Consider the following 26,535-nt stretch of genomic DNA (forward strand, 5'->3'; position numbering starts at 1 on the left):
CAAAAGGTGGCACTTTTTTAAACGACTCCATGGCTCAAATCAAGACAGGTAACTGTGGTCACAGACCGCGTCATGACCCGACACCAAAATCACCAACACTCGAGCAGAAGAGGCTCAACACTTGTGGAAATGGTACCGACATTTTGTCCAAAACCGATGAGTCCCAGCGAGGACGCGGGGCCATTTGACAGCGTTTAAAACTCTGCTGACCATCAGACGCTGCAAGTCACACCAGACGCTGGCATTCAGGTATCACCTCACCCCCCAACAGCAGTAAGACGACAAAACGCGTACAATACCCTCACCAACTGCAAGGAAGCACAGCACGTGCTGTTATATCACTACCAACTCCAAAAAAACAGGGGGAAACCATTTCTTAAAGAAAGACCTTCTATGAATTAAAGCTTCCGCTGCCAAACACCATTTTTAAATCTTCGCTGCCGGCAGTGATCTGGTTTTGCCTGCCTATGAGCCATAATAATACCGAGCAACATGCCACAGAGCGCTCCGCTCTCTGCCAGTTTAATTTCTGCCTTGGTCGTGAGCAGCAGCGGAGGCAAGGGTAACTGTTGGACTGGGCCGGCTGCCCCAGCCCACTGCAGAGCAAAGCCAGAAACGTCGGAGTGGAAATAAGACAAATAAAATCCAACTAAGGTCTTCTGCACATTCTACTTCACCCGTGACTTTAAATGAGATCCACTGAAGGCAACGCATGAAAGAGAGACATTTTGTCCGAAAACACATTTTTTTGTAATTTATTAAATCTGTACATTTAGCTAGTACTGTTCTCATTAACATATTTTTAACCTGCTCCTCCATCATCCCTGCCCAGGTCAGCAGTCTGCCCTACTGAATAAACGAAAGGCCAGGCCCTAGCCCTTTGCCTCCTTTGGTGTGCTTCCACTTGACCTGAAAAACTCAGTAGCCAAAAGGCAAGTTTGATTATTTTATTTGAAATTAAACATTTCTTTCTGTTCAGCTACTGCACGTGGAGACAAACATTGTGTCTGATCATTGTTAGTGCCAGGAAAAACTCATCCATGAAAACTGATCCAAAAATTAGAGACTAACAGTTGAATAATAAAAGCTGTCAGAAAACCAGCTTCTCTGATACTGCCTCAGAACTGCAGGATTTGGATTCATGCTGAAGCTTTTTACCATTTTAAGCTCAAGCTGCTCTTATCTGTTGCTAAGAGAGGTTTTATTGTTACTGGACAAAGTTGCAAAAAAAAAAAAAACCAAACAACAAACCACCAGCAATGATTTGTAGTTGTAGCTGCAGATTTCACTGGGCATCAGGAGGTTAAAAGCTAAATCTTTCACCTGTTAAATCCAGGCAGCACTGTGCAAGTCCCAAGTCAATATAAAACCAAAATTAAGTGAATCAGAGAAAGCTCCTTGGAAATGCATGGGTAGGAAAAAAAGTCTGGACATTTCACTTGGGATTGTCATTTTCTTGAAGAATGCCTTTAAAAAACAGAGGAACATCCCAGGATAATCTGAAGACCCAAGGACCTTGGTGAACTGATTTCTGCCCCTAAATACTGGCTTCGTCATTCCAGGTCAAATTTGCAGTTTCTACCACTACACGTGGTTTTTCACATCAAATCACCCTAAAGTAACATTTGTAAAGTGCTTTGAGATAGTGCTACGAAAATACTAATAGTTAAAAGAAGGGCAGAACATCTATTACCAGCACCCAGCTGATTATTACTACTTGTTTTTTTCCTCAGAGCAGCATTACTATGTTCCTATCAACAAAGAGTAAGGTGCCAGCGCTGGAGACGGCACACAGTCAGGAGTTTCTGCAGGGCAGTGAAAGGAGGATGTATTAGAAAACACATCTGGAGAGATGAATGAAGCAGAGCTCCAGAGAAGGATGCATATTTACTTCCCAGTTACATCAGGAAAGTAGTGCCACATGCAGACTCACGTGCACAAAACTGTGCAGGAGGCTTTAGATCGCATAAATATTTGCCAAACAAGGAGAGAGGCGGTGCTAGTCTTAAAATAAATCAAGACATTGATGCTTTTTGGAGGGAGGACATAACTGCTTATTAGAAGCTATTGCCTGAGGGCTGTTAACTACTTAGTAGTAAAATCCTGCTACCTTTCCAGCTGACAGTAACTTCTCTCTAGTTAGCAGCTTCACAAAAGCAATCCTTGTATGAATCCATAAAGCTTTCTTAGATTATTAAAAGGTTAATTTTACCATTATAATTGCACTTTAAAAACAGGCATCAGTTCCTATACACTCTCCCCAAATACCTCCTCCATTTATAAAAGTGGAAAGAAAGGCTACAATTATCCACTGTCCTACAGCTACCAGGATTTGAAAGGTTTGATTTAGGTGCCTGAAGAAAGGACAAAACCACCCAGTTTTCAGGTCAGGAAAAGTGTGCATTTTAAAAAAAACCAGCAGGCTTCACAGCTTGGCTTGCATCGGCTTCAGGTGTTTGTGGAAAGACTCATGAACCTGTAAGAGGACAAGACAGTGGTTAAGACAGTCAGGCCTGATCTTTAAAACAGTTTAGCTCTTCACATCTTGCAGTTTGTTTTTACACCACGGAAATGTGAATCAGGGGCACTTTGGAGATCTAAGAACAGCCAGCTAACTCCTGTATTTGCATGTCTATATGACACAAAGCATGAGAATATAAGCCCCTCTCCACTACCTTTCTTGTAAGAAAAGAATGCAGGGTTTCTTATACCCATACAGACAATTATTTGGCATTTTAATTAAAACAAAACTGGTCAAGGTCTCCTAAGGGGACTGTAATGAAGCTCCTAAGTCCCACTGACTTCGGAAGTATAAAAAAAATGAGTAAGTTCTGGTGGGATCTAACTACAGATGCAGTCTCTGGCAGCCCATCGCAGGAGATAGTCTGTGTCAGTCAAATAAAGGCAGTAAAGGCCACTGAGACAGGATTTAAAGTTCTGTTTCAGCTGATGGAAAAGGGACACCAACTTTTCTCAGTTCAGTTTACTTTATTAGCTCAGCTGCAGCTACAGCCTTAGGACAGATATGCAACACCTGACACTTAAGTACCACACGGGAGCAATTTATTTTCTTCTCCAGTCACTACTACTGCCTGAACACACTGGCAGATTTACCAGAAAACAGGTAAGGCTTTCACAGCTACTGTCACTAAGCGGAATTAACAGCAAGTGAAAACTGCTTTTAAACTCGATGAGATCATTCAGTTGTTTCTCTAGGGAGTGTATGATTTCCTCCCTCAACTGAGAAACTCAGAAGTATCCCGCAGGGATGGATGTGAGGTACACATGGGAGAGTAACTAAAGAAAGTACGCTGAAAGCAGAGAAGCAGAAGTAGGTTGCTAGTTCTGGTCCATTACCACTAGTGATTCTTCTCCCCCCTTCATCAATTACCTGCTGACATCACTGGATCAAAATTAACAACCCTAAATTAAGTTATTTCTCTGGACACATGTGACCTAAGCAGAAGTAAGGTTTCTTTACCTCTGTTTTGTTAAGTGGGGATTTCTTTGCCCACTCAAACATGTTCTCGTAGACATTCCCATCATACCGGCCAAGCACAGATCCAAGATGAACATCATGAAAGTCAAAGGAGTCTACCAGTGCTACTGCATTGGGACGGATTATAGCCAAGAGCTCTTTCACACGCTGGTTCACTTGAGTAATTTGGGTATCGGTCAAGATACCCGCCTTGGGGAGAGGGGGAAGAAATTATCAGAAGAATACACAAGTCACAGGAACCTTCCCCTACGGCTTAACATAGGTCATCAGCCTTCCCACACACTAAAATGCAGCAGTTCATAAAACACTAGTTTCTTGGTTGTTGGGGTTTTTTTCTAAGCACTAAGTAACAAAATGAGCAATTTGCTACAAGTGTACAAGCAAAAGGAGATGCCCAGCATAGCCCACCATACTGCCCAGCTATTTAATCTTTGAAGGGAGACTCATTCTTTAGGGTCCTGTATACTAACTTTAGTGGCAAATTTTCTTGAAGAATATGGACACGTGTATATTAAATTCTTCTAGTTTCAGGGAACTTTTTGGTATGCAGCAAAGAGGGAAGGGGGAAGACAAAACATACCGTGTCTGCCTGAAGACAAAATAAAACACTGCTGCACAAATACATTCTCAAACTGACAGAATGAAGAGAAGAAAAATAATACCTGACAATCTAAACCCATTCACTGAAATATGGGTTAACATTTATCTCCCTTTTGTGCACTAACTTAAAAATGCATACAGCTCTTGGTGCATGCCTAATATGTTATCTCCTTTATTAACTCTTTTTTTTTTTTTTAACATACAACACCTAGTCACCAACTGGAAAACACAGAAGCTAACCTAGACAGATGCCATGTTACCATTTATCATCCAACTCTGCTTCTGGCAGATCACAAGGGAAACTTGCTAAGAGCCTTCCATCAGACCTGCTAACGGCCTTCTGGAAGTCAACAGTTGAGACCTTACACCGAAGCATTCCTGCTGCTTTGCATTTAAAGCATCTTTGTAAACAATGACTCTGGCTCTAGAGATTTACGGTGTTGGAGTAGGACACCAACCTGCAAGAAATCCCCTGTGTTCTTACTGATCCCGTACAGTGCATACAGGAGACACAGCTCGGTCAGGACAGCACGGACAGCTGCATTACTGATCTCAGCCAGCTTTGCTGTGAAAAGCTTCACTATCACGTAGTGGCAGTGTGCCTACGAGAAACAAAAGGCAGGTGAATCAGTTTCACGAGGAGATGAGAAGATCTTACAGCACATTTATCGGGCACATCACTGACCTCAGATGCTCGCACAAGGTCAACAGAAGTTCTGTTCCAGGCATCCTCCTTGCTCTTCCTGTGGTTCAGTTCAGCTTGCAAATTCTTTGCTGCAGCTTCTACAAGCCTATTTTTAAGTAAGAAAACCAGATTATGCAGTAACGCTACAGTAACTAGATTACGTACACTGAATTCATATGAATTTCAGTTTAACATATCAGAAGAACTCAGAGGTCATGTGCCATGACTGAATACACGCTTGGAGTGAGAATTGTGGCTCTGAAGCACCTATCATCACTGCTGCAGCTAGAACACAGCTACAGAGGGGTGAGACAACACTTGGCAGCAGGTATGTGGTGCTAGAATACTTACATGTAGGCATCTGTTCTGCTCTCACACTTCCTTCACAACACGTTTTAATATTGTTTCTCTCCAGACAGATGTCTGAGCAGTTTGAATAATACTGGTATTTGTATGCTCTAATATACTTTACATGTAAATTAGAAAAAGATATTTCAAAATGGAGCAGACAGTAGATTAACTAGGCTATGCATAGGCTCTATGTAGCCTCCTGTAACCTCACAGCACTTAGGACTGACCCCAATCTGGTAAAGTGTGTCACTTCTCGGAAGCAACACATGGAGCAAAGCTTTGCAAACCACACCCCAAGAATCTAACGTTACAGGGCAGCGCGCCACTACCATCTCCCAAAACACATAACGTTACCATTGCTTGACTCAGTCTGGTAAGCGTGAACTCACCGGGCAGCACGTGCTTTGTAGGCCTCCACCAAGCTGACTGGATCGTTGATCCGTACTGTCACAGCCCTAGCAGCCACGTGCTGTGGCTGAATGCGTTGCCTGGAGAGATCGTTAAGGTAGGACACCATGCCAGCAACCCGCTGCCCAGAGCTAACCTGGGTGTAGCTTTTGACAAGGAATCTGAAAACAGAGACAACAAATAGCAACTCTAATGCATGAGTCGCTTGAACAGAGAGAAGTCATCTCACCTAGGGTCGGACTAGCGAAGAACAGTTGTAGGCATATACTTTTCTGTCCAAAACAGGGCAAGAGACAAACATGAGACACCAGTTTCATGCTAATATGGGATACTCTTCTGCTCATCGCTTAGCTACAAAGACCATAATGCCAAGGCAAGAATATCTCTGGACAGAAGCTACCATACCTAGCTGTCTGCAGCATCATCACTGTGTTTTCTCCCTCGTAGGTGCAAGACGGGGTGAATGTGACATAGATGTCAGGAATGCCGCTGCAGCGAGAGTAGCCGTGCCCACCACACGCCATCCGACACTCCTCGATGCCAGCATTGGCAGTCCAGGAAGTGAACGCCTTCAGCCCTGCTGTCAGCGCATGGAGCTGATGGAGAAAAGCAAAGCCAGTTTAGATTTTTTTTATTTCCCATTCTTAGCTCACACACGTACAGGCTAAGTACTGCAGCTCCCAGAACAAAGCAGAGTCGACATCATCCTTCCACCATCCCACAGGGCCTTGTTTTTCTTCTACGAACCTTCCCCTGCACCAAACTATTTATATGAAAACCTCTGTACGTGTAAAGGCTTGTAGTACCCCATCCTTTCTGTCTCTATGCGTTATATGTACAAGACTCTTTTCAATTGCCTATTGTCACATCAGGTTCTCAGACAGAATCTCGAACTGAAAACTACCACTTTAAAAACCTAACCCTTCAGTATAGTACCGACACCTTTGATCAACAAACCAGTTCTACCCCAGTCACTTGGAAGAACAATCAAGAAGCTACAACACAAGCGTAAGACCAGTTTTAACTCCAGTCCCAAGTGATATGCCATCATTTCTGGAAAGTCACCTTTTTAAAAAATATATTCACAGTAGCTTTCTCACTATTTTTCACAAAGGGCTGCTAAATGAATAGTGCAAATAAAAAAGTAAAATCACCAGCACATACCGGGCTTGGGATCTCTGCATCTTAAAAAAGTACAAAGATGTCTCGTGACTGAACGCCGAACAGGCCTGATGCCTTTTCTTCATGCTATAATGAGTCCTTACACAAAATCAACAAACACCCCTCTGATTTCCAGAGGACACAGTACCTCTGGCAGCTCACTCAGATCCCCTTCATTGATGTCTCCACTAATCCGATGATAGGTGTCTTTTATGTAGGCTCCCACAAAATGAAAAGCATATGCTGTTGCCAGGAGGGGAAAGAGTTTGTATTGTTGGGTCTGATAATCCAGGATCTGGGGTTCTGGTTCCCTAAAGCAAAATACAGATGAATTAGCACGCCAGTGGGTGGCAAACTGCTGCACAAGTCCTATTCTGCTTTAAGGAGGTTCTCCACTTGGATAGTACAAGCCGCATCCGTCTCAAGCCCGTCTATCTAAGACCACACAGAAAAAGCCTCTGGCAGAGGGAAGACATTTTGGCAGTCAAAAACCCAAAAGATTATTCACCTCCCCGGATGAAAGTCTTTCGAAACTATCAAGTGCCAAAGCAAACAACATCAATCACAGTCCTTCTTCCCTCCAGTATTTGAGAATTTTCCCTCAGCACTTACGGTTGCTCTTTTATTTCACTGCGCTTACCCTGCCTTTAGCTCAGACTGGTGTCTCACTGCACTATAGCGGATGGCAATGGTGCAAGCCCGGGACAGGGAGCGAGCTGAATCGCCTACAATGAGAGATCGGATGAACACCATGGTCCCATAGGTTAGCTTGTCACTCAGTGGTTTCACATAGGTGCCATCTGGTTCAACCTACCAAAAAAAGAAAAAAATAACAGCCTGTTGATTTTTAAAGTTTCCTCCCTGTCACATGTTCACTTATCAAGTTCTAAACTCACCAGGTAGCACTTACAAGCAAGCTACAATCTTTCTGGTACACTATTCAACCACAAAAGAGATTTGAAGTGGCCATTTTTAATAGCATATGCTGAAATTCACTGCTTTACCTGGGCATATTTCATCAGCATGTTTTCCCGAGGAATTCTGAAGTTGTCCATTTTCAGGTAGCCATTATCCATTTCATCATAACCAAATTTTGGCCCAATGTCACCCACTGTAATACCTGCCACACATAAAGCCACTTGCATTAAAAAATAGGAACTAAACACCACACAAGATTCAGGCCTTCTCCAATAAGGAGATTATTAGTTTTCTAGCAAGTCCTGGCACTGTTAGGAGTAACAGCTAACGAGGACCTTAGTCTCCTTGATAGAAAAGCGGTAACCTGGTTTCGGCTGGGATAGAATTTCTTCCCAGTAGCTGGTTTAGTGCTGCGTTTTGGATTTAGGGTGAGAATAATAGTGATAACACACTGATGTTTTAGTTGTTGCCGAGCACAACTAAAGTTAGTTAACTTGGACTAAAGTCCAAGTTAAGGACCTTTCAGCTTTTCGTACTGCCCTGCCAGCGAGGAGGCTAGGGGTAACAAGAAGCTGGGAGGGGACACAGCTGGGACAGCTGACCCAAACTGGCCAAAGGGATATGCCATACCATATGACATCATGCTGAACAATAAAACTGGGGGGAACTGGCTGGGAGATGGCAGCCTGCCACTTGGGGACCGGCTGGGCATCAGTCAGCAGGTGGTGCGCAACTGCACCATGCCCTGCTTGTTTTGTGTATTCTCCTGTTATCTTTCCTTCCTTTTCTGTCCTGTTAAACTGCCTTTATCTCAACCCATGAGTTTTATGGTTTTTCTGATTCTCTCCCCTATACCGTGGGGGGAGTGGGCAAAGGGCTGTGTGGTGTTTAGCTGCTTACCAGGTTAAACCACCACAAGAGGACATCAGAACATGTGGATCTTCCTAATTTACAAGCAGTCCTACTATCCAGTCCCTGGGGAAGTTGTCTCTAAAGATCATCCAGCTCACTTCTAGCCAGATGATGATGAAAGGTATTCTCTCCTTTTCTGAAAGCAGGACGTGCTGCCTCATAGAACGCATAGCTGGGGAACACTAGGGACAAAATCAAATCTCAAACTAACCCTCACATTGAAAGTATGACATTAAAGATCATTTAGTGGTAGTTCAGTCATAAGAAAAGACTCCTTTAAGCCCTGTAACCTGCAACTACTCACTCAAATCAGCTAGTGAAATAAGCCATGTACATTAACAAGACATATGCAGCTCTATATATAGTTTCAGAGAAACAGATCTAACATATTTCATGAGTGCTAAACCTATAACATTCATTTTTACCTGGCAAAGGTTCATGGGTGCCCAGCTGCCGTATGGGAACAATGAAGGCATGCAGCCCTTTGCACTGGCCCTGAGTGTAGAGCTGAGCCAGAACAATGGCATGGTTCGACGTCTTTCCAACTGCAAAAGGAGTGAGAGTCAGAAGGAAAAAAACCCATCAAAGTCAAACATATATACACAGTCTCCTTCCTTAGAGCAGGATTTGAGATTACCTTAACCACATCATGCGCTAGAAAACCAGATTTACAACACTGAGAGTTCATCCGAATTCTACAAACTGTGTTGCTCGAGTCAACAGAAACTGCACAATATGATTCTCTTGCCTATACGATACCAAGTCCTTGGCAAACCTGCCGGTGAAGCCAAAGGAAGTACAAGGATTTTGATACAACCCAACAAGAATTATGCCAAATCCATACAGCGCAAATGATTCTGAGAAACAACTCAGAGCACAGATAACCCAAAGTTTTAGTAGGCTCTGATAAATTTGTCACTTGTGCAAGAGTAACTGCCTTTCAGCCAGCTCTTTGGATGAACTTTCAGACATCATTCTGTAAATATAATCCACATGACATCACCTCCCTCCGTTTTTCTGCACATCTTCCAGATTTAGACACACGGTGATGCACTTACGTCCACCTGGCCACCACTTAATGGAGGTCACAGTGGGGCTGTTGAGGATGAATTCCTGGGTAGCAGGGTCATAAGTAGCTGTAGTTTCTAGACCCCGAAGATGAGTTCCTGAAAACAAGCAAACACATTGTTTTGGCAGAAAGTCAGTCACAGAACAGAGACAAGCACAGAACTAGACAACGGAAAGTTGTACAGTAGTAATGTAGAAAGTTTTAACTTTGCTTTTAGGCTATATAAAGGACTAAATATCAACCAATTAAGGAAGAACAAGTGAGAGTCAGACCATGTTCTGAGACCTGAAGCCAATTCTCAGAAAATGTTACATTTTTTCCCCAGTGGTCTAAGAGCAGTTTTCCAAGCACCTCTGATCTGACACCTTTTTGCTATGACACACTAAAAGTCCTTTCTCAGTTAAAAGGTCCACAAAAACATGCTCACCTGGATTTCACTAAAATTGCAATCTGATTAAATTGCAAAATAAAAATCATACACTTTTCAGCCACAAGATGAAATAAGTAGTGCCCACCATCTCTTCATTCCCTCATCAGGCCTACATTCTCCACCTTGATGGAGCAGTTTCTCCCAAATGAAATCATCCATAGCTCCAAGACAGCAAGGTATGCATATGCTAGGGTACTGATGCAGGTAGATGAAGAAACTGCAAAAAAATGAAGGTAACAATTCCAGCAACAGTCTCTCTTCTGCCCCCAACTCTTTACTTCTCACACGCCTGCCTGAACAGTGGTATTGTCCCTGCATGCGGTAAAAAAAAAGAATAAAAAAATCACCAGGCCTACTTGCTTGAGTGAGACAAGCTGTGAACAATCCTGTAGGGTGGACTGCCAGAACAAAACAGAGCCAGTGACTCTACACAAGAGCTTCAACATGAAAAACGATATCCCCTTGATGCAACCGCATTTCCAAAGAATGGAGTTAATGGTAGACTTCCACAGGCAGCTTAACACAGACTTACACTGCTGGCAGAGGATCTTCAAACCTCACTAGCTGCAAGAGATTCTCCACAGACTTGCAGTTACTTTATGCTTCATACAGTCTCTATATTTCACTTCAGCACAAAGGTGAATCCTGCTCATTTTTTGAAAATAGTTCTCATCTGCAACTCTCAGATGTCAAAATTAAAGTTTTCCAAGGCATAATATCCTCCCTTTGAAACTTGGATTAAAAGTGTTGCAATCACAATACTGCCAGAGTTATCAAAATCCATTTCAAAGCTTGAAAGCAAAGGAACAGCAACAAAATCTACTTGCGACAAAGAATTAAAAAAACCCCACATTTCATGGTCCAATTACAAAGAACATACGGCAGTGAACTAAAAATCTGGAGGGATAAAGAAATAAAATAAAGCTTCCCACAAAACACGAGCATTGGAACCACATCATCCACGTGTTCTCTGATCCAAGGTCAGTCCCAAGGTGACAAGCAACTCTTACTTTTTTTGGCATTTCTTTCAGTACTTTAAAGCTCTGTCCTTTTGTCTTCACACCGAACATTAAGTACAGCAAAGCAGAAACCACACTGGAAAGAATGGTAAGTGTAGAAATGAACAGATGTCATCAAACTGACATCACCATAGCCATATGCAAAATCTATACGGGTTTGAATGGCACAAGAGGAGCACCCAGTGTGCTCACATATAGAACTACAGGCATCAAACTCTCCCATAGGAGGAAAAGAAAAAAAAGGGCAAGCAGCACATGGCGTAATGATCTATTAAAAATTTCAGAGACAGTCCACTTCTCGTTAGAGCCACAGCTGCACGTGTAGAGACTGTGGGGTAAACACACACCATTTTTCCCAGGCAGGGGAATCCTTTGTACACAAAGCCATTCTTAGCAATAGCATTTAGTGAATGTACTGTACCATGGCCCATTTCAGTCTGGGCATAAGTGCCAATGATCTCCAGGTTCCAGGCAGGCATGAAGAAGCGATCCTGCTGCTCTGGGGTTGCCTGGGTGAGAAGTGTGGGGAGGAACATGCCCAGATGAAGGTCCAGAGGTTCAGGCCGTCCGCGATGAACAAAGCTGTGAAGAAGTGTCATGGGATGGGAGTGTGAAGGGAACATTATGGGAGGGAAGCAAGCATGAGGATTCATGGTGGAGATTTAGGAAGAGACAAAAAGAAAAAAAATAAAAATGATTCACGTGTAAATCAGAATTCAGCAAGTGTATTTTAGAAAGCCAGAGCACTGTCCTTTTCTCAAGCCTGAATAATAAGAAATTACACTTTGAAATAAACATGCTGCAACACATTTCTTTCTAATCATACATAAAACGTATTTGCAACATTCTCATATTTTTGATGCACCATGACTGATAAAAAATGTATTAATCCAAACCAAAATACAGCCTAGACCTTCACTATGGTTTGGAAACCAGAGCATCCCTAAGTTAAATGGGCTGAGTCAGACTGTCAGTTTGCTGAAGATGTGATCTGGCTGGCAGAAGCGAGCCTTCACCCAAAGATACAAAGTTCACTTCTTTTTTTCCCCCTCATGGTTTGAGGGCAGAACCCGACAGAAGTCCCAGTTTACCCAACTGAATGAGCTAGGTTTTCACCAAACTTTATTTTTTTGAAACTGTCTGTACTATATAGTACATTTTTTCTTTAATTAAAGATCAGACACAACTAGCATATATTACATTCCAACTCAACTTCTGTTATTTTTTAAAAGCTCTCTTAAAAGGACAGTGCTCTGCATGTGTAAGTCAAAGCTGTGAACATAAAAACTTGGCAAGAAAGCCAAAAATTTTCAGCTTGTAAATCAACAGTACAAAGTCTCTCCAATTAAACTTGTTTTATTAGAACCACTCCTCCTCTGAGTGCTGCCAAACATCACGGTTAAGTAGCCAAGTGCTCTCTTAGATTCTGATATAAAGAATTAAATGCGTATTAAATCTTTAAATATTGATAGCTTTGGAGCATTAATATAGCAGGAATATAGACTGAAGATCAGTACCTTCTGTACAAAGGTTGTTCATCTGGCCCATTTATATATGAAATACTGTAATTGGTCTTTAACAGAAATATATATATTTAAATGAGATATACATTATGGAAAGCACACTGATCTGAGCTTAGCTCAAACTCAGCTGGCATTCCTATCGAAGAAGAGTGCATTCTTGTGTTACCTCTAAACACGCTCATATGAACTAGCTCTATCCCTAGAGCTTCCTAAGAACGGCAATTCTCTTCTCCGATATTCTCAGGCACCTACAAATAAATTCAACCGTCTAATAAACCCAGTAGCAATGTTTTCTAAGCTTTTTGACCGAACAGTGACCAAGCTCACCAGGGGGCTAATGGGTTATCAGGAACACCAGCTTTTAAGTGAGTTAGTCCTGGTGGGAAGCACACAGCTGACAGTCAAAGACTGAAAGAAAATCCTTATTTACTAACTGTAGCTACAAACTAAGTAGAAACAGTACAGTATTTCCACTACTCCTTTTTGTTTCCTTTTCATCCCTGTGCTATTTGTGCTTTTTCTTTCTTTTATATTTTTTGAGAGACTTAATCACTATGAAATAGGTTAAAATCAACACAGGCTCTCAAGTAGGTACTCGCTAAGATAAAACTGAGTAACTACCCATTCCGGCTAGGACTCAATTCAGTAATCCAGACGTCTGTTTCCCCATCAGCAGTTTCTAAACATCAGGATTAAATTAAGCAGAGCTCAGTGACAATTACTGCAGAAGCTTTACTGATGAAGTAGTTGGACACTCAGTATTCACAGCAGGAATGCCAAACAGTTGCATTTTAACTATTCAGCACGGTAAGTACATTCACTTTACCATACTACCACCATATTTGTTCTATTAAGTGTCAAAATACTAATTTTACCATCAAGTGACACAAGAACTATAAGCAAACCAGGCCATCACCAAGCAAGAAAGTGCACTGATCTAATGTGAAATACCAAGTTGGTGTGGATGTGTGTCTGATTTAAAGAAGTTGGTGTGAAAAATCAAGTGAGGTCAGTAGGCATTTATTTATTGTTGCCATCCAGTCGTGTCTCGAGCTAGGTTTGCTCACTCCGCCTCTCCCAAGCAGAACAGATGACAGGGTGTCCTCCATTGCATCTTCTACAAGCATTTCAGCTACCGTGAGTAGCTGCAACTGAACAGCTAGGCGACTGGCATCACCATCTAACTTTTGCAAGTGTCCAGACTTGTACATATCATGTTTTCCGAGTTCAGATGCCAGCACAAGCACCGAAGCCTTTGGTTTGTTAAACTATTCTCGCTGGTATTTAACAGCCATGATTCCAAGTTCTGGGCTAAAAGACTTTTCTGACACATTAAATATTCTTCCATTTGAAGAAGAGAAAGTAGTTTTCGCCAGCAGTAGGAATAAGATGTTTTTCTTCTTTGAAACCAAGATCTTTCCATAAAGTTGTATAGCCGCAGTGGAGTAGCATCTGGAAGAAAAGCGCTTGGGGCAAAGCATACCTTACTTTCAAGAACAAAAAAGCACAACCTCACCATGCTACATTGCATCTAAAGGTATATTTATAAAGGCCAGTCATGCACTAAGAACTCTGAAATACACATGCCCCGAATTCAAGCAAAAATAAAAACCACAGTACTGTTGACTGACGTGTTCCAACCAATTCAAGTGAAATTCAGACTCCCAGGGCTTGGAACAACCTCCTCACCCTAAAACAACGGTAAGCAACTACAAAATCAGTGATCAGCTAAGAGGTGCATTCTGGAAAAGATCAAAACTAACTCTGTGATCGTTGAGATGCAAAATGTAGCAGCTGTCTGGCTACAAGGCACGAAAGATCAATGGTTAACGGAACTATTTTACCTTCCCCCTTTTAGATTTACCTAGGGAGCATCACCAATTTACAAACTGGAGTTGCAGAAAAGAGGTTACCCGTTGATCCCTGAAGGGAACTAACCATGTCCCACTTCGGTTTGAGCGTAGGTGCCAATGATCTTGACTCCATGGACCAGGGGCAGCCATTTCTCCTTCTGAGCATCAGTCGCTTGGATCTCTAAGGTTTTTTGAAACATGCTGAAGTGGAGACTGAAAGGTTCAGGAAAATTGCCCAAGCATGTTCTACAGGAGAGAAATAGAGGGATCTGGATCTCAGTCTTACTGTTACTGTGATCCTGAAAGGCTTTTCTCCAACTGTAGCACAAGACAAATAATCTCTTTGCTTTTTCAACCTTTTTTTGTCCTACAGGCAACCTCCAAACATGGAGGCATCAGGAGCAATGCTAATGGGGAAATACAAAGATTCGTGGGGAACATAAAACTGAAGACATGAAAACCAATTTTCTTCTCCATCTCTCAGGCTCAGTGGGAATAAATCCCACTGCTGCTGGCAACCTAGAACTAGACCACTATTAGCTAGAAGCACAGCGTATTGAGAAGGAAATGGCTTCTTTGGTAACCAAGTGCTTTTCCAAAGATCTCTGTATTCCCTGTAGCTGCTTCTATCAGTTGCAAGATCAGGACCTCACCCCTCAATGAAAATTACTGTTACAGGCTAGTGCTGGAGGGAATGGAAGAAGAATCAGACATTTTAGGTGTGCCTCATCCAAACAGAAGTTATTTCATAAGAGAGAGCTCTACGAAATTTAGTAGCCACAATGGCAGGCAAAGCACATTCCCAATTAAAAAAAGCTCCATAACACAAACATGCTAGAAAGTTTCACTGTGTAAAAGCCATGTAGTAAATGACAGCATCTTCCCTTCAACACTGCAGTCTGAACAGTTTTTCCGTCTTTAATCTACTGTAAATGAACACTTACTCCATCCAAACTCTGAAGATGGATGAGGAGAAAAGGAGCGCTCTGCACAAATACCTACATACAAGATCTCTCCCACCTACCCAAGATACCTACAAGGGAAATACATCCTTCCCTCTCGAGGTATTAATACCTGCTCTGGGGGCACATTTAAGAGTGTGTTGCCAACACAGATCTGCAGCATAGCACGTGCTATGCATATAGTTTGTCAAATTCCAGCAGTATTTGTGACTGGCATTTTACACCATGCCTGAAATGAGTGCTTTGGAGCGGGGAGTAAATAATTAGTAACTCAAAACCATCTCCCTATACAAACTGTGAAATTCAGTCTTCGGGTGAGAGAAAGCAGGGCAAAGCTTCTTCAGCAGCACTGAACTGCTCGTTGAAGACACTTACTTTAAATGGAACAGTTTTTAAATGGACAAGACTGACTGAGCCATGGATTTTTCCAGAACCAAAACTATTGTGATCAAGTAATCTAATGCTGGTGATTAATTTATTAACTGTACTTTAAGCTGGTGTCAGTGCAGGTACAGTGTCTAGAGTTCTCTAGAGTTGAGGTAGACATTTCTCTTACCAGAGCATATTCTATTGCCTACAGCAGCACACGTTTTCAAAGCTGAAGTTACGAGGGTGATCAAGGGCCTAAAAATGCTACAAGGACAGTGAGACGGAATGTTTTTCAGCATTGTTGAGGTTTCCTATGTGGGTTATTCTTTCAGGCCAGGACCCATATAGCAACAGCAGCACCCTTTACTTGCTTACTGCCTACAACACAATTACTGTGCATCTACTCCTTGGGCCAAAAAAGGACAAACTGACAGGGAGAAAATGAGAGCCGAGTTTGAAATACACTGTTTCAGGGCAGCTTGCGAAGAGCTTGAACAGTTCTTTGCATATTTTGAGAAGCCAATGAAAGAACTTGTTAAAAAGGTGCAGGCACATGCTTTGCTGTCAGAAAAATCAGGTCAGATACTGCTTCTTTGAAGGTAATTCTCCAGAAAAAAAAAAATAACCTTCTTAGAGGTCACACCAGCAACTTTCACTGCCTATCAGTAAGTTTAATCGTAACTGCCAGATATTTTGTGCTTAACTAGCACTTCTCTGACAGGAGCAAGAAGACAGACATTTTGCAGGCAGAAACTTTAACATCCATCCCTGGGTCAGAAGGGCATACTATTTCACTGACTAAACATGCAGCATTTTAACAGCTTCTTGCATTAACAAAGTTGAAAGCAGAACTGAAACCCAGCTAATTTACAGCAGAAACTTTTCAGCTCTGCATACTCCACACTGAATGATTGGGACTTTCTCAACATGCCTTTTCCCCACTTGAATGACAATGAGAGAGAATCCTGTTTCCCTCATGACACAGGGCAAACAGAAGAGGTACTAGCTGTGAAGGGAGGAACAACAGGTTTTCTTTCTCCAAACTCTTACTCCTTCCCCTCCCAATTTCTACATTCCCGCTTGGCATTTCCCACTACCTATACAGCTTGTTCTCCAAAGGCTGCGTTGTGTAACTGTTGAAGTATTTTGCTCCATCACAACTGGAAGTGCCTAGCTGCAGCCAGCACTAGTTGCTCGATCTACGACCAATGACCGCCTTGTTGGTCTGAAGTCAGGCTTGCTACAGTAATCAGCGAGTCAAGAGGAGGGCTGCAGATCCAAATGCACTTACAGGAGAAGGTTGTATAGTAGTTGTGTAGTGGTAAGCTACTTTGGCAATACAGATCTTTCCAGGCTTCACAGCAACCAATGCTACCCACATAGTACAAGGCACTTGCATTTGACAGATGGGTTTGATAGCATATCTATCAACAAACGGTGCACAGCAGGAGCAAAGTCTGTTTTCAGAAAGACTCCGAAGCTAAATGAACAACTGCAGCCTGAGAATGTCTTTGCAAAACTGGGTCACAGAATAGGGTCATTTACTTTAAAGCAAAATCTGCAAGCAAGCTTTTCTACTTTTTTGTGGTTCTTGAGGTAACTCTCTCAAGGAAGAGCATGAAGGGTCACCTCAGTGGAGAAGGAGCAGGAGGTGTGTCTGACCTGTGCTTACTGGACTTCAGAGCTAACGGTTAGAAAAGTTTACTACCATAGTATTTGTATAAAAAAAACCAAGTTAGAGTCATCCACTCCTAATGGTTTTAGCGGTGGCTAGTAGGACCCCTACAACAGTTTTCCTGGTGTGATTTGCTGAAAGCTAATGCAGGTCCTAACTTTAGTGTCAAAAATGAGAAGACAAATTCTCACAGGTAAAGTGCACGTTCATGCAATGCTTATGAACACAGGAACCATCTGTTGACTTGCAGCTCTCGGATCTTCTCTTCTTCTATGACCAAGTTTCTCCCAACTGTTTTTCATTTCTTCATTTAATCCCATTTTCCTCAGCGAAGGTTACTTAAACTTGAAGGTGAATTAAAACTGACTGGATTGCTCTCTTCAAAGAGCTGTGTAGCATTACACATCAGAACAATTTCCCATTTTCATGCTGACTTACATTTTGCTGCAGTTAAGACTGTAAAAGAAATCTTAAATACTGGCACTTTAAGGCTGCGGGCCTTCAAAAGCTGTAGTCACAGCAGCAGCCACAGTGTTGACAGATGTTAAGACACAGAAAAAACTGCCTAGATGAGAAGCAATTAAAATGGCTTCTAAACATATTTAACAGATCCTCTTATGCTTTGGAGTTCCACAAAGCCCTTGTGGAAACAGAAAGGAGGAACATTTTTTGACGTGTCACAGCAGCAACAAATGTTTAAGCTATCTCCAGGGCAGCTGAAGCATTTCTCCTCATCCATTCATAAATTAAACTATAAAGTCATGTATCAGTCATGATACAAAGCTACTTAGTGAACTTCTGGTAGTATACAAAAGCTACAGGAAAACAACTAAATCAAAAATTCCATATGTAATGGATATTACATAATATCCATTGTTTGGGGATAATCACAAGGCATGAGGGATTATTGGCAAAATACCTTGAGCTTCCAAACATAAAAGATCCGATGGTCAATCACAATAAATACAACTTGACATCTGAACGAAGGACTTCAATCTATTTCATAAACTTCATTCAAGGCACGTCACAACACCACATCCATTCAGTTTTCCAGTTTGGAAAAACAAATAGGCCCAAATGGAGTTTCTCCAAGTCACCTTCTACACAAATGAAGTCCCTTCTAGTTAGCGCCAATTAGCATGTTTGGATACGTGACAGAAATAAACTTAATTTTGCAAGTCAGGTGGAGTTCACTAAGCTTAAAAAAAATTTTGACACTCAGGTGAGAAAGTGGGGACAGGCGTTAAAACATAAATTAAATCAAAGGATGAAAAAATAATAATTTCATTTCTGCCATTTATTAAGAAGCAGTCAGCCAGTATCCTCCCTTGCAAACACCAGGTATTATAGTTAAGAATCCAAATCTAGAATATTAACAGCATATAGTTCTTACAGCAAACAAGCTTCACTTGTAGGTAAGAAGTATCTGCACTGCTTTTCATTCTACATGTTATTACAGAAGACACTGGAAAATACAGTCAATTTACAGCAACTGCAATTATCTTCTGAAATCCTGAATGTCTGCAATTAGAATTGACTCCTGAAAAAAAGTAAGCCTTCCTCATTGTTTCAGTTGATTCTGGATCATAAATTCTGACTAGTCACACCTACTACCCATATCACATCAGATGTAATGTGTTATTTGGTATCTACGTGAAATACTGAGCTTTCATCCATTTAAAGTTAAGAATTGCTGACTCCCAAATGAGCTTCTGGAAAAACAAAACTAGATTCTATCATTTGACTGCTTCAGAAAAGTCCTGTTTTCATAAAATGTTGTCAGTAATACAACCAAAAGACAGCATTTACGTTGCAAACTTTGTTGAATTTGGCAGCTGGTACAGTGGATAGGCTTCTCGGAATTTTCTCCATCAAAATAACTGAAGAAACTTCCCTGTCACCTCCAATAATCTTTGTGCAGGAAAAATTAATTATTAACTTCTACCGTGCAGTATCTGAATCATCTCATCCAGACACTGAACTTTTTTCTTGTTATCCCTGTCCACTGATGCCAATATTTGGATGATCATTTACATTACTTCCACAAGAACTTTCATGACACAGGTTAAGGTAGACCAATTTCTTTAAAATTAAAACTACAGCAGACAAGATGATTTCAGCTAAGTTCCAATACTCATACCCTGAGGGCAATGACAGCTTTTCTACAAATCCAGTCAAGAGGGGGGTTTGTGATTCTACCAGTGCATTATTTAACATGCAATGTTCATTTAATATGCCAGAGGATATATCCATGGTGCTACGTCCAGATTTCTAGAGCTGGGCAATCTCTTTGTTAAGCAGTTTCTGTTTGATTACATCAGAATGAGTTTAGTAAAACTAAGGGGAAAAATACATTCAGTCAGGAACTAAGTTCCCTGCAAGCTGGAAGGAATGAAACTCAGATGTAAAAACATTTTTATTAACTCAGTCCCAGGGTAATACTATCAGATAAACAAAAGGTCAAAAACAACAAAAAACCTCTAAGGTCAAAGGGAACCACTACAGTACCAGGAGCTTGGAGGAGGGAGACAAGACAGATAGTTGTAAACAAGAATTTATAAGCTATCTTGGAACATTTTCAAGTATGCCTGTAATGCAACTTCATTAGGTCTAAGTGCAAAGTGAAGTAATCAGCTTTAAGAGATTTCATTAGAAGCTGCAACCTCACCAGATCTGTCCAGATTCAAAATATTTGGGCCTATATTTTGCTCCTTTTTGGGAAAAAAATAATCAGACTAAGGGCTCATTTTTTTACTTTCTGCACCAATATATAATAAAAAGGGTGCAACTGTTAATGGTGCATTTCTAGTAATAAATCTAGGAAAACAAAATTCAGGAAATCAGGGTTTCATCTGAAATTCACTGAAGCCAAGACTTCAGTGGGCTTTCATCCAGGTCTTGAGCTCCCTTTGGGCAGCAAGCACAGGGGAAAAGTACAACTCTAATGGCCTTGGTGACGATCAAAGTACATACAAGAAGCAAACTACCAGCTCGGTACCTTTTAAACCAGTAGATCTCCTCTGGATCTGCAATTCCATATTCTCTTAACTTCATCACCATCAGAGAGCTCTTCCTGATGGCTTGTTCATAGCGCTGGCTCCGGGACAGGAAGTTCAAATCCTCATGCTGGAAGTCAGGGTCATTAATAACTAAGGCCTCTGGGGACACAGAACAGAAGAGGAAAACAAACTCAGTTTCCACAGACCTCAACAGACTGTGGGGTGCAAAACGATTCAACATTTCACTTGCTGTACTTTAAGGTACAAGAACAGAAAATTAAAAATTAATGAAGTCAGAAAAGAGTCTCACGCTTTTGTCAAGAGGGACTCTAGCAACAGAGCACTCTCCCCTGCCACACATAACCCACATTTTAAGTTTGGAGCACTCTGGAGGTCAATTCGCTGCTGTAAGACCTTCAGGCCTCTCAATAACAATGTCAAAGCCTCAGCCATCGTCAGTGCGGGATCAGACCGCCTCGTGGACTCTGATGCCCGCAGAAGTCCTTGCAGAAGGGCACAGCGATCATTCCCACTACGCCAACTACAAACCGAAGTGCCCAGAGGCTGCAGACTTCCCGCGTCCCCTCTTCAGCACACACACCAGCCTCTGACAGTCCCACGCCAGCGTGGGCCCGGAAAAGGAAGAGGAAGAGGATGGAGGTATTTCATTAATGTGACATTTCATGGTAGAGGTGGGTGAGAAACAGGTCACATTTGTACTGCTGGGCAGGAGTGTAGTAGGAAGCAAAAAGGAGGGGAGGGGGCCAAAGAGAAATGCCCGTGGGCAGCTGCCCCTTACCCTCTGGAGGAAGGTGGACGTGAGGAGGAAGAGGACACAGCTCTACCAGGGCCACCCCAAATCCTCTCTGGGATGGGGAGGCGGGGGGACCAGGGACACAACCCTGCTCCTGCTCTGACCCATCAGACAAACCCCCTTCCGCAAGGCGGCCCCTCTCCTGCACACCCTCCCCTCACCGCCCCCCCCCCCCCCCCCGGAGTCTCCCCTCTCCCCAAAGGCTCCTCCCCACGCCCCCCCCCCAAACCTCCTCCCGCCCCTCCCTGGAGACTCCCCCTCGGGCCTCGTCTCACAGCGCCCCCAGCCCGGCCCGGCCCCGCTCCCCTCAGCGAGGGGCACCGGGCCGGGAGTGGCGGCGGCACAGCCCGGGCCCTGCCTCACCGATCTCCTTGCGGCGGCGGGTACGTTCGGCGCCGCCGTCCAGGATGTGGGTGAGCAGCTCGGGCTGGAAGGTGGCGGCGGCGCGCTCCCTCCGCAGGTCCGCGTTCATCACCATCATCGCGGCGGTAGCGGCGGCTGCGGCTCCGCTCGGCCCCGGCCCCGGCCTCGGCGCCGCCACGCCCCCGCGTGACGTCACGCACCGCGCCGCCGCGCTCCGGCCACGTGACCGCCGCGGGGAGCGGCAGCGGAGCGGTGAGCAGCGGGCCGTGCCGGGGCTTCGGGGCCGTGCCGTGCCGTGCCGTGCTTCCAGGCAGGCACCGGGCTGCCCCTCCGCCTGCCTTAACCCCGCACCCGGATGCACGTAACGCGCTGCAGGGGGGTGCCGGCTGCACGGGGGCGCGCGCGCAGCGTTTGGCCGTTGAGGCTGAGCTGCATTCGATGGTGCGTGAAACTACCGAGCAGGCGTGTGGTGCGGTGCAGGGGGCGCGCATTAAGTAGTGCCCGTTAACGGGCTGCGTTTGGGCCCTGGCGTGCCTTAAGTTGTGCGGTAAGTTGCGCATTGAGAGTGTACATGACATGCTGTGTCGGCAGCCAGGCATTTAATGGTTCATTAAATAGTTCATTAAACATCCCTATAGCATGCTGCATTAGATAGTGCGCTAAATCCGCATGTAAGAGGCACATGGCGCCAAGTGTGCCTTAAATGCATATGTAACATGCTGCAGTTGACGTTGCACATGCATTAAATAGCACATTAAGTGGGCACATACTGTATTGCAGTTGGGGTTGGGCACGCGTTAAAAAATGCAATAAATACACACTGAGCACCTTGCATTCCTGGCTGATCCCATCCTGCTGCACAGTGTGATTCAGGAGCAAAACTCGAGTGATGCAGGGTGGCCTTTGCCCTGTTCGGGAGGTGCAGAATTGAACCTGTTTTTTAAATCTGGGTTAGGTGGGGTAGAGATGCAGGGAGCGGCAGCGTGCACAGAGCTGGATTTCCACCTCTGTTGCTACTGGTAGGAACCCTGCCAGAGGGGTTTCACAGCCCACCCTGGGTGTGCACAGCCTTGTGTGGGAACATGGGGCAGCTAAACCCAGAGTTCGGGCATGTGCAGAGCCCAGGGTGAGCCAGGATCACCCTGGTTTCAGTGGCCTCTCACAACAGTCCTCCATGGGACTGCGGTGGGGCATTTTGCAAGGTTGCAACCCCCTGAGCAATGGCACCAAGTGTTAAAGCCACAGGGTTGCAGCGCAGCATGTCCCCACTGCTGCATAATCAATATTGGTGGTCTTCAAACCTGCTGGGGTGGCCCCACTAGTCTGTATTGCAGGGATCTCTGCCAGGGCCATTGTGCAGCTCTTGCTGTCCCCCCTCAGCAGGGCAAGAAACCAGAGAGAAAAGCAGTAAATGGAACATGGAAACATGCCAAACACAGGCAACCTGCAAGGGAAATCGGAGAGGAAAATGATGCCAAAAGAAACCACTTCTGGGCACATCCAACAGCCTGGCTACAGCACTGGCTGGGCAGAATTAAAATCTTGCCAAAGCTGCTCTGCATTCCTGCTTTTCTGTGTGCTTTGCATTGTGGCTGGCCTGCTTGTGCCAGCCCTGCTCCACTGCTGTAGCTCCAGGACATCCCACTTGAGTCTTATCTTGGGCCAGATCATTCTCACTCATCACACTCCTCATCATTCATCTTCTAAACCCTACTAAAGTACTGATGAAACCAGGCTGGCATGTATCCAAGTAATTGTTCTCCAGCTTCAGGATCACACACTGCCAGAATTTCCTGTCCTGCAGAATGAGAACAGACTGAGGGTCATGCCTTCAATCTTTCTGCATGGTACCCCATTACGCCAGCACCTGGGTCTATTCCTGCATCTTGGTCCCTCACACTTTCTGAAGTTCTCAATCACCATTTTCCCCCACTTCCTTAACCTTTCTCAACCCACCCATAGCCTGGGGGAGACCTGTGGGGAGGACCTGGATGTTTTGGTGGGCTGCCTGTTGCTGTTCATGCTGAATTGTGGGGGAAGGTAGCCCCTCTTTATGCCATGATGCCTGGGGCTTGGTACGTGCACTGAGCTGCAAACAGGACTCAGCAAGGAAGCTGTGAAGCTGCTGCAGCCCCCTGGATGGGGAGCTCTGGGCAGGGAAGGAGTTTTGGGACAGTGTCACCTTGTATCTATATCAGGTACTAGAGTGACATGAACTTAGATCTTTTGCTTTACTGCAGGCCCAGTTTGTGTGAGATGCTGCCAAGTGCTGCTGTCTATTACTTCCCATGGGAGATCAACAGCTCAGTCCCAGAGGGGGAGGCGCTGAGGACATTTGGCAGGTGAGAAGGTACCCTGCTCTCCCTGCAGGCCAGGACTTTCCTTCACTGGCTTATCCCCCTCCTTTTGTCTGTAATTGTTGTACCTCTGCACTGCTGAGCTTCCCAAATCGATCGTTCCCAGGTTACACTGCTACGACCTGGCCCGGTCCGAAGCCATTCTCACTGCTCAGCATAGCTCAGCTCACTACCACGTCTGTGTCGACACCAGGTTTGTGGAGCCATTCCAAGCCCAGCCAGGATCTTGCTACATGGTCCTAGGAGAGACTGAACACAGGGAAGGTAAATGCTCTGAGAACCAGTGCCCTTTGCTGCTGTTCATGGTCCGTCCGCTCCTTCCTGGCTCCCTGGGTGCATGGTGAGACATGCTGTCACTTGAGGTCAGCTTTGGCCAAGGCAGGCTCATCTCCTGCAGCTGCCTCCGGTCACATGAGTGCGTGATTCAGCAGCCTGTCTCTCCCTGATGACCATGAGAAGAGCCCCCCATATCTTGGTGAAAATCTGGTACTCTAGCACAGATTTCATTAGAAATAGGCAGTGCCTTAGCAGCATCACTGAGCTTGTGAAACCTGTGCTAATGCCCTCTGGCATCACTGCCAGCCACCACATCATCTGTGCTCCAAACATGGCTGATTGCAGTAATACGTCATTGTGAGCTGGCTGGGTTGGTCTTTGCCATCCTTGAAAGGCTCTAATTATATCCTTGCCCTCAGACACGGGGCGTGAGGAATGCAGGCAGGCTCTGTCATGTAGGGCACCCTGTTGTCCTTTCCTGGGGTGCCCTAAGCGTTACTCTGGTTGCACGGTGCTTTGCGTGGGGAGTTGATCTGGGCTGGGCAGTGAGTTTGTGAAGCAAATCCCACATGTTTTCTTGGCCACACCTGATAACGAGCAGTCGCATTCGTGGCATTGAAATCCTTGGTGGCATGTGGAAACTCACACTGCACGTGGCATGTGATGAGTGATCTGCTAAGCCACTGCTGCAACGTTTCTTTAGAAAGGCATGTTATTTTGGTCACCGCTTAGGAGTGAGTTGGCCCCATTTTGTAGGGGTAGAAGGGGAGCAGGCTGAGATGGTGGCTGTGTCACCAAGGTTTGGCCCCTTTTGCACAGCTGCATGTTACCATTTGAATGCCACTGATGACTTGTTGGTTATAGTCAATGTTGAGCCTCTTCTAAGCCCAGCTTTGTTCTGTCCTCTTCTTGAGCTTAGACCCATCCCTGATGCTTTTTAGACAGTGAAAACCAAACTTTGTCCAGCTGCGAAGCAGACGGATGCTGCATGGCAGGCACTGGCACCAACATGTCCAGGGCTCAGCGTACCCCAGAGCAAGGAGAGCCCAGTGTCAGCCACCAGCATTTTGTAGCCAACAGCGCAGAGGGAAAGCACATCACTGAATTAACCTGCTCCTGGGCATGCTGCTTGCATCGGTGGAGGCACGCGGCTGGTCCGGTCTCCTGCAAGTTCTCAGGCTATGGTTATTTGGCCAGCTGAAGCCACATGCTGCCTGAGGGAACCTCTTTCTTTGCCTCCGAGCTGCTCCATCTGGTTCGTTTTTCTACAGAAACTTCCTGTTTATATTCCCAGGTGAGGGTCCTGTGGTAAAGGCACGAATATTGACCTGCGTGGAAGGGATGAATGTACCCTTGCTGGAACAAGCCATACAGGAGCAGAGGAAATACTTCAACGAGAGACAGGAGCAGACGGAAAACAGGACATCCTGACAGCAGCTCTGAGACCAGCCATACACTGGTCCTTGCGCTGCCATTTGCAACAAATGTGTTAAAAGTAAATTTGGAAGGTGGGTTTGCAATGTACTGCTTTTTGTTGTGGCAAATAGCAAAGTCAAGTCACCAAGCAGGGAAACACTTGAAGACTGTGAGTCAGCATGTGACTGTGGGTTGTCTGTTCATGCCAGGGGTCATTACTGAAAATAAGCTTTGGGAAGTAGGTTTCATGTTTGTTTAAAAGGGTGCTTAAGGAAAAGGGGGCACTTGAGTTATGGTCCTTTTGCAGTGCAAGGCTTGGACATGTCAGAAGAAGTCTCTGAATCTCAAGTTAAACAGCTCACACCCCACATGCACTGCCAAAGCACAGTGGGTTACCAGGCTGTTGGCAGGTCGGAGGTAAAGGGCATTAGTGCAAAGTTCGTTGGTCCTGCGTGGCTGTGGGTGCATGAGTGCATGTGTTTGGTCACCATGACTCAGCTGCCACACAGGAATGTTCCTGGCAAAACAAATACCTGAACTGACCAACAAAGAAACAACAATAATGAGGAGTCACTATTTTCAGTAGCAACTGCCTCTTCGGGTTTCCAGGAACTGGTGTCTTAAGGGAGGGGATTGACGTTAGGTCTAAAATAAATATTTGCAGTGCCCTGAGAACCACCACTTTACTTTCTTCCTTGACACAACTAAGTTTAGGAGACCTCAAATAGCTATTTTTAAAAGCATCTAAAGGTTTTGATTGCTATTTTCCTAAATAAAGATTAAAAGAGAAGGCAGCCTGTCTTTTATTGATTAAAACCCTCTTTCTTGCTAAGGCAAATGCATTAGGCCCTGCAGAAACCCATGGGTGATGTGAGA

At 44.4% G+C, this 26,535-nt stretch overlaps 2 protein-coding genes across 7 annotated transcripts; one reads left to right on the plus strand and one right to left on the minus strand.

The window, feature by feature from the left end:
* Positions 1 to 726: 726 nt before the first annotated feature.
* Positions 727 to 21,800, minus strand: ACOX1 (acyl-CoA oxidase 1). 3 transcript variants are annotated; one of them, XM_037408640.1, is made up of 14 exons: positions 21,611 to 21,800; positions 20,433 to 20,592; positions 14,514 to 14,674; positions 9,593 to 9,700; positions 8,960 to 9,079; positions 7,709 to 7,824; positions 7,345 to 7,514; positions 6,853 to 7,015; positions 5,949 to 6,139; positions 5,525 to 5,704; positions 4,785 to 4,890; positions 4,558 to 4,701; positions 3,482 to 3,688; positions 727 to 2,476 (listed from the first exon to the last, which is right to left on the minus strand). In XM_037408640.1, exons 1-14 carry the CDS (start codon positions 21,726 to 21,728, stop codon positions 2,426 to 2,428), a joined length of 1,995 nt encoding a protein of 664 aa, XP_037264537.1. In that variant the 5' UTR covers positions 21,729 to 21,800; the 3' UTR covers positions 727 to 2,425. The 3 variants fall into 3 exon arrangements, with proteins under 3 accessions (XP_037264537.1, XP_037264531.1, XP_037264547.1); XM_037408634.1 differs by lacking the exon at positions 14,514 to 14,674 and adding an exon at positions 11,474 to 11,634 and having other exon boundaries at positions 21,611 to 21,799; XM_037408650.1 differs by lacking the exon at positions 21,611 to 21,800 and adding an exon at positions 11,474 to 11,634 and having other exon boundaries at positions 20,433 to 20,537.
* Positions 20,624 to 26,449, plus strand: TEN1 (TEN1 subunit of CST complex). Of its 4 annotated transcripts, none has more exons than XM_037408700.1 (4): positions 20,624 to 21,093; positions 23,851 to 23,952; positions 24,074 to 24,231; positions 25,538 to 26,449. In XM_037408700.1, exons 2-4 carry the CDS (start codon positions 23,867 to 23,869, stop codon positions 25,672 to 25,674), a joined length of 381 nt encoding a protein of 126 aa, XP_037264597.1. In that variant the 5' UTR covers positions 20,624 to 21,093; positions 23,851 to 23,866; the 3' UTR covers positions 25,675 to 26,449. The 4 variants fall into 4 exon arrangements, with proteins under 4 accessions (XP_037264597.1, XP_037264589.1, XP_037264570.1 ...); XM_037408692.1 differs by lacking the exon at positions 20,624 to 21,093 and adding an exon at positions 21,830 to 21,862; XM_037408673.1 differs by lacking the exon at positions 20,624 to 21,093 and adding an exon at positions 21,838 to 22,051.
* Positions 26,450 to 26,535: the final 86 nt, after the last annotated feature.

Source organism: Falco rusticolus, chromosome 1, assembly GCF_015220075.1.
Source record: "Falco rusticolus isolate bFalRus1 chromosome 1, bFalRus1.pri, whole genome shotgun sequence".
Taxonomy (NCBI): domain Eukaryota; kingdom Metazoa; phylum Chordata; class Aves; order Falconiformes; family Falconidae; genus Falco; species Falco rusticolus.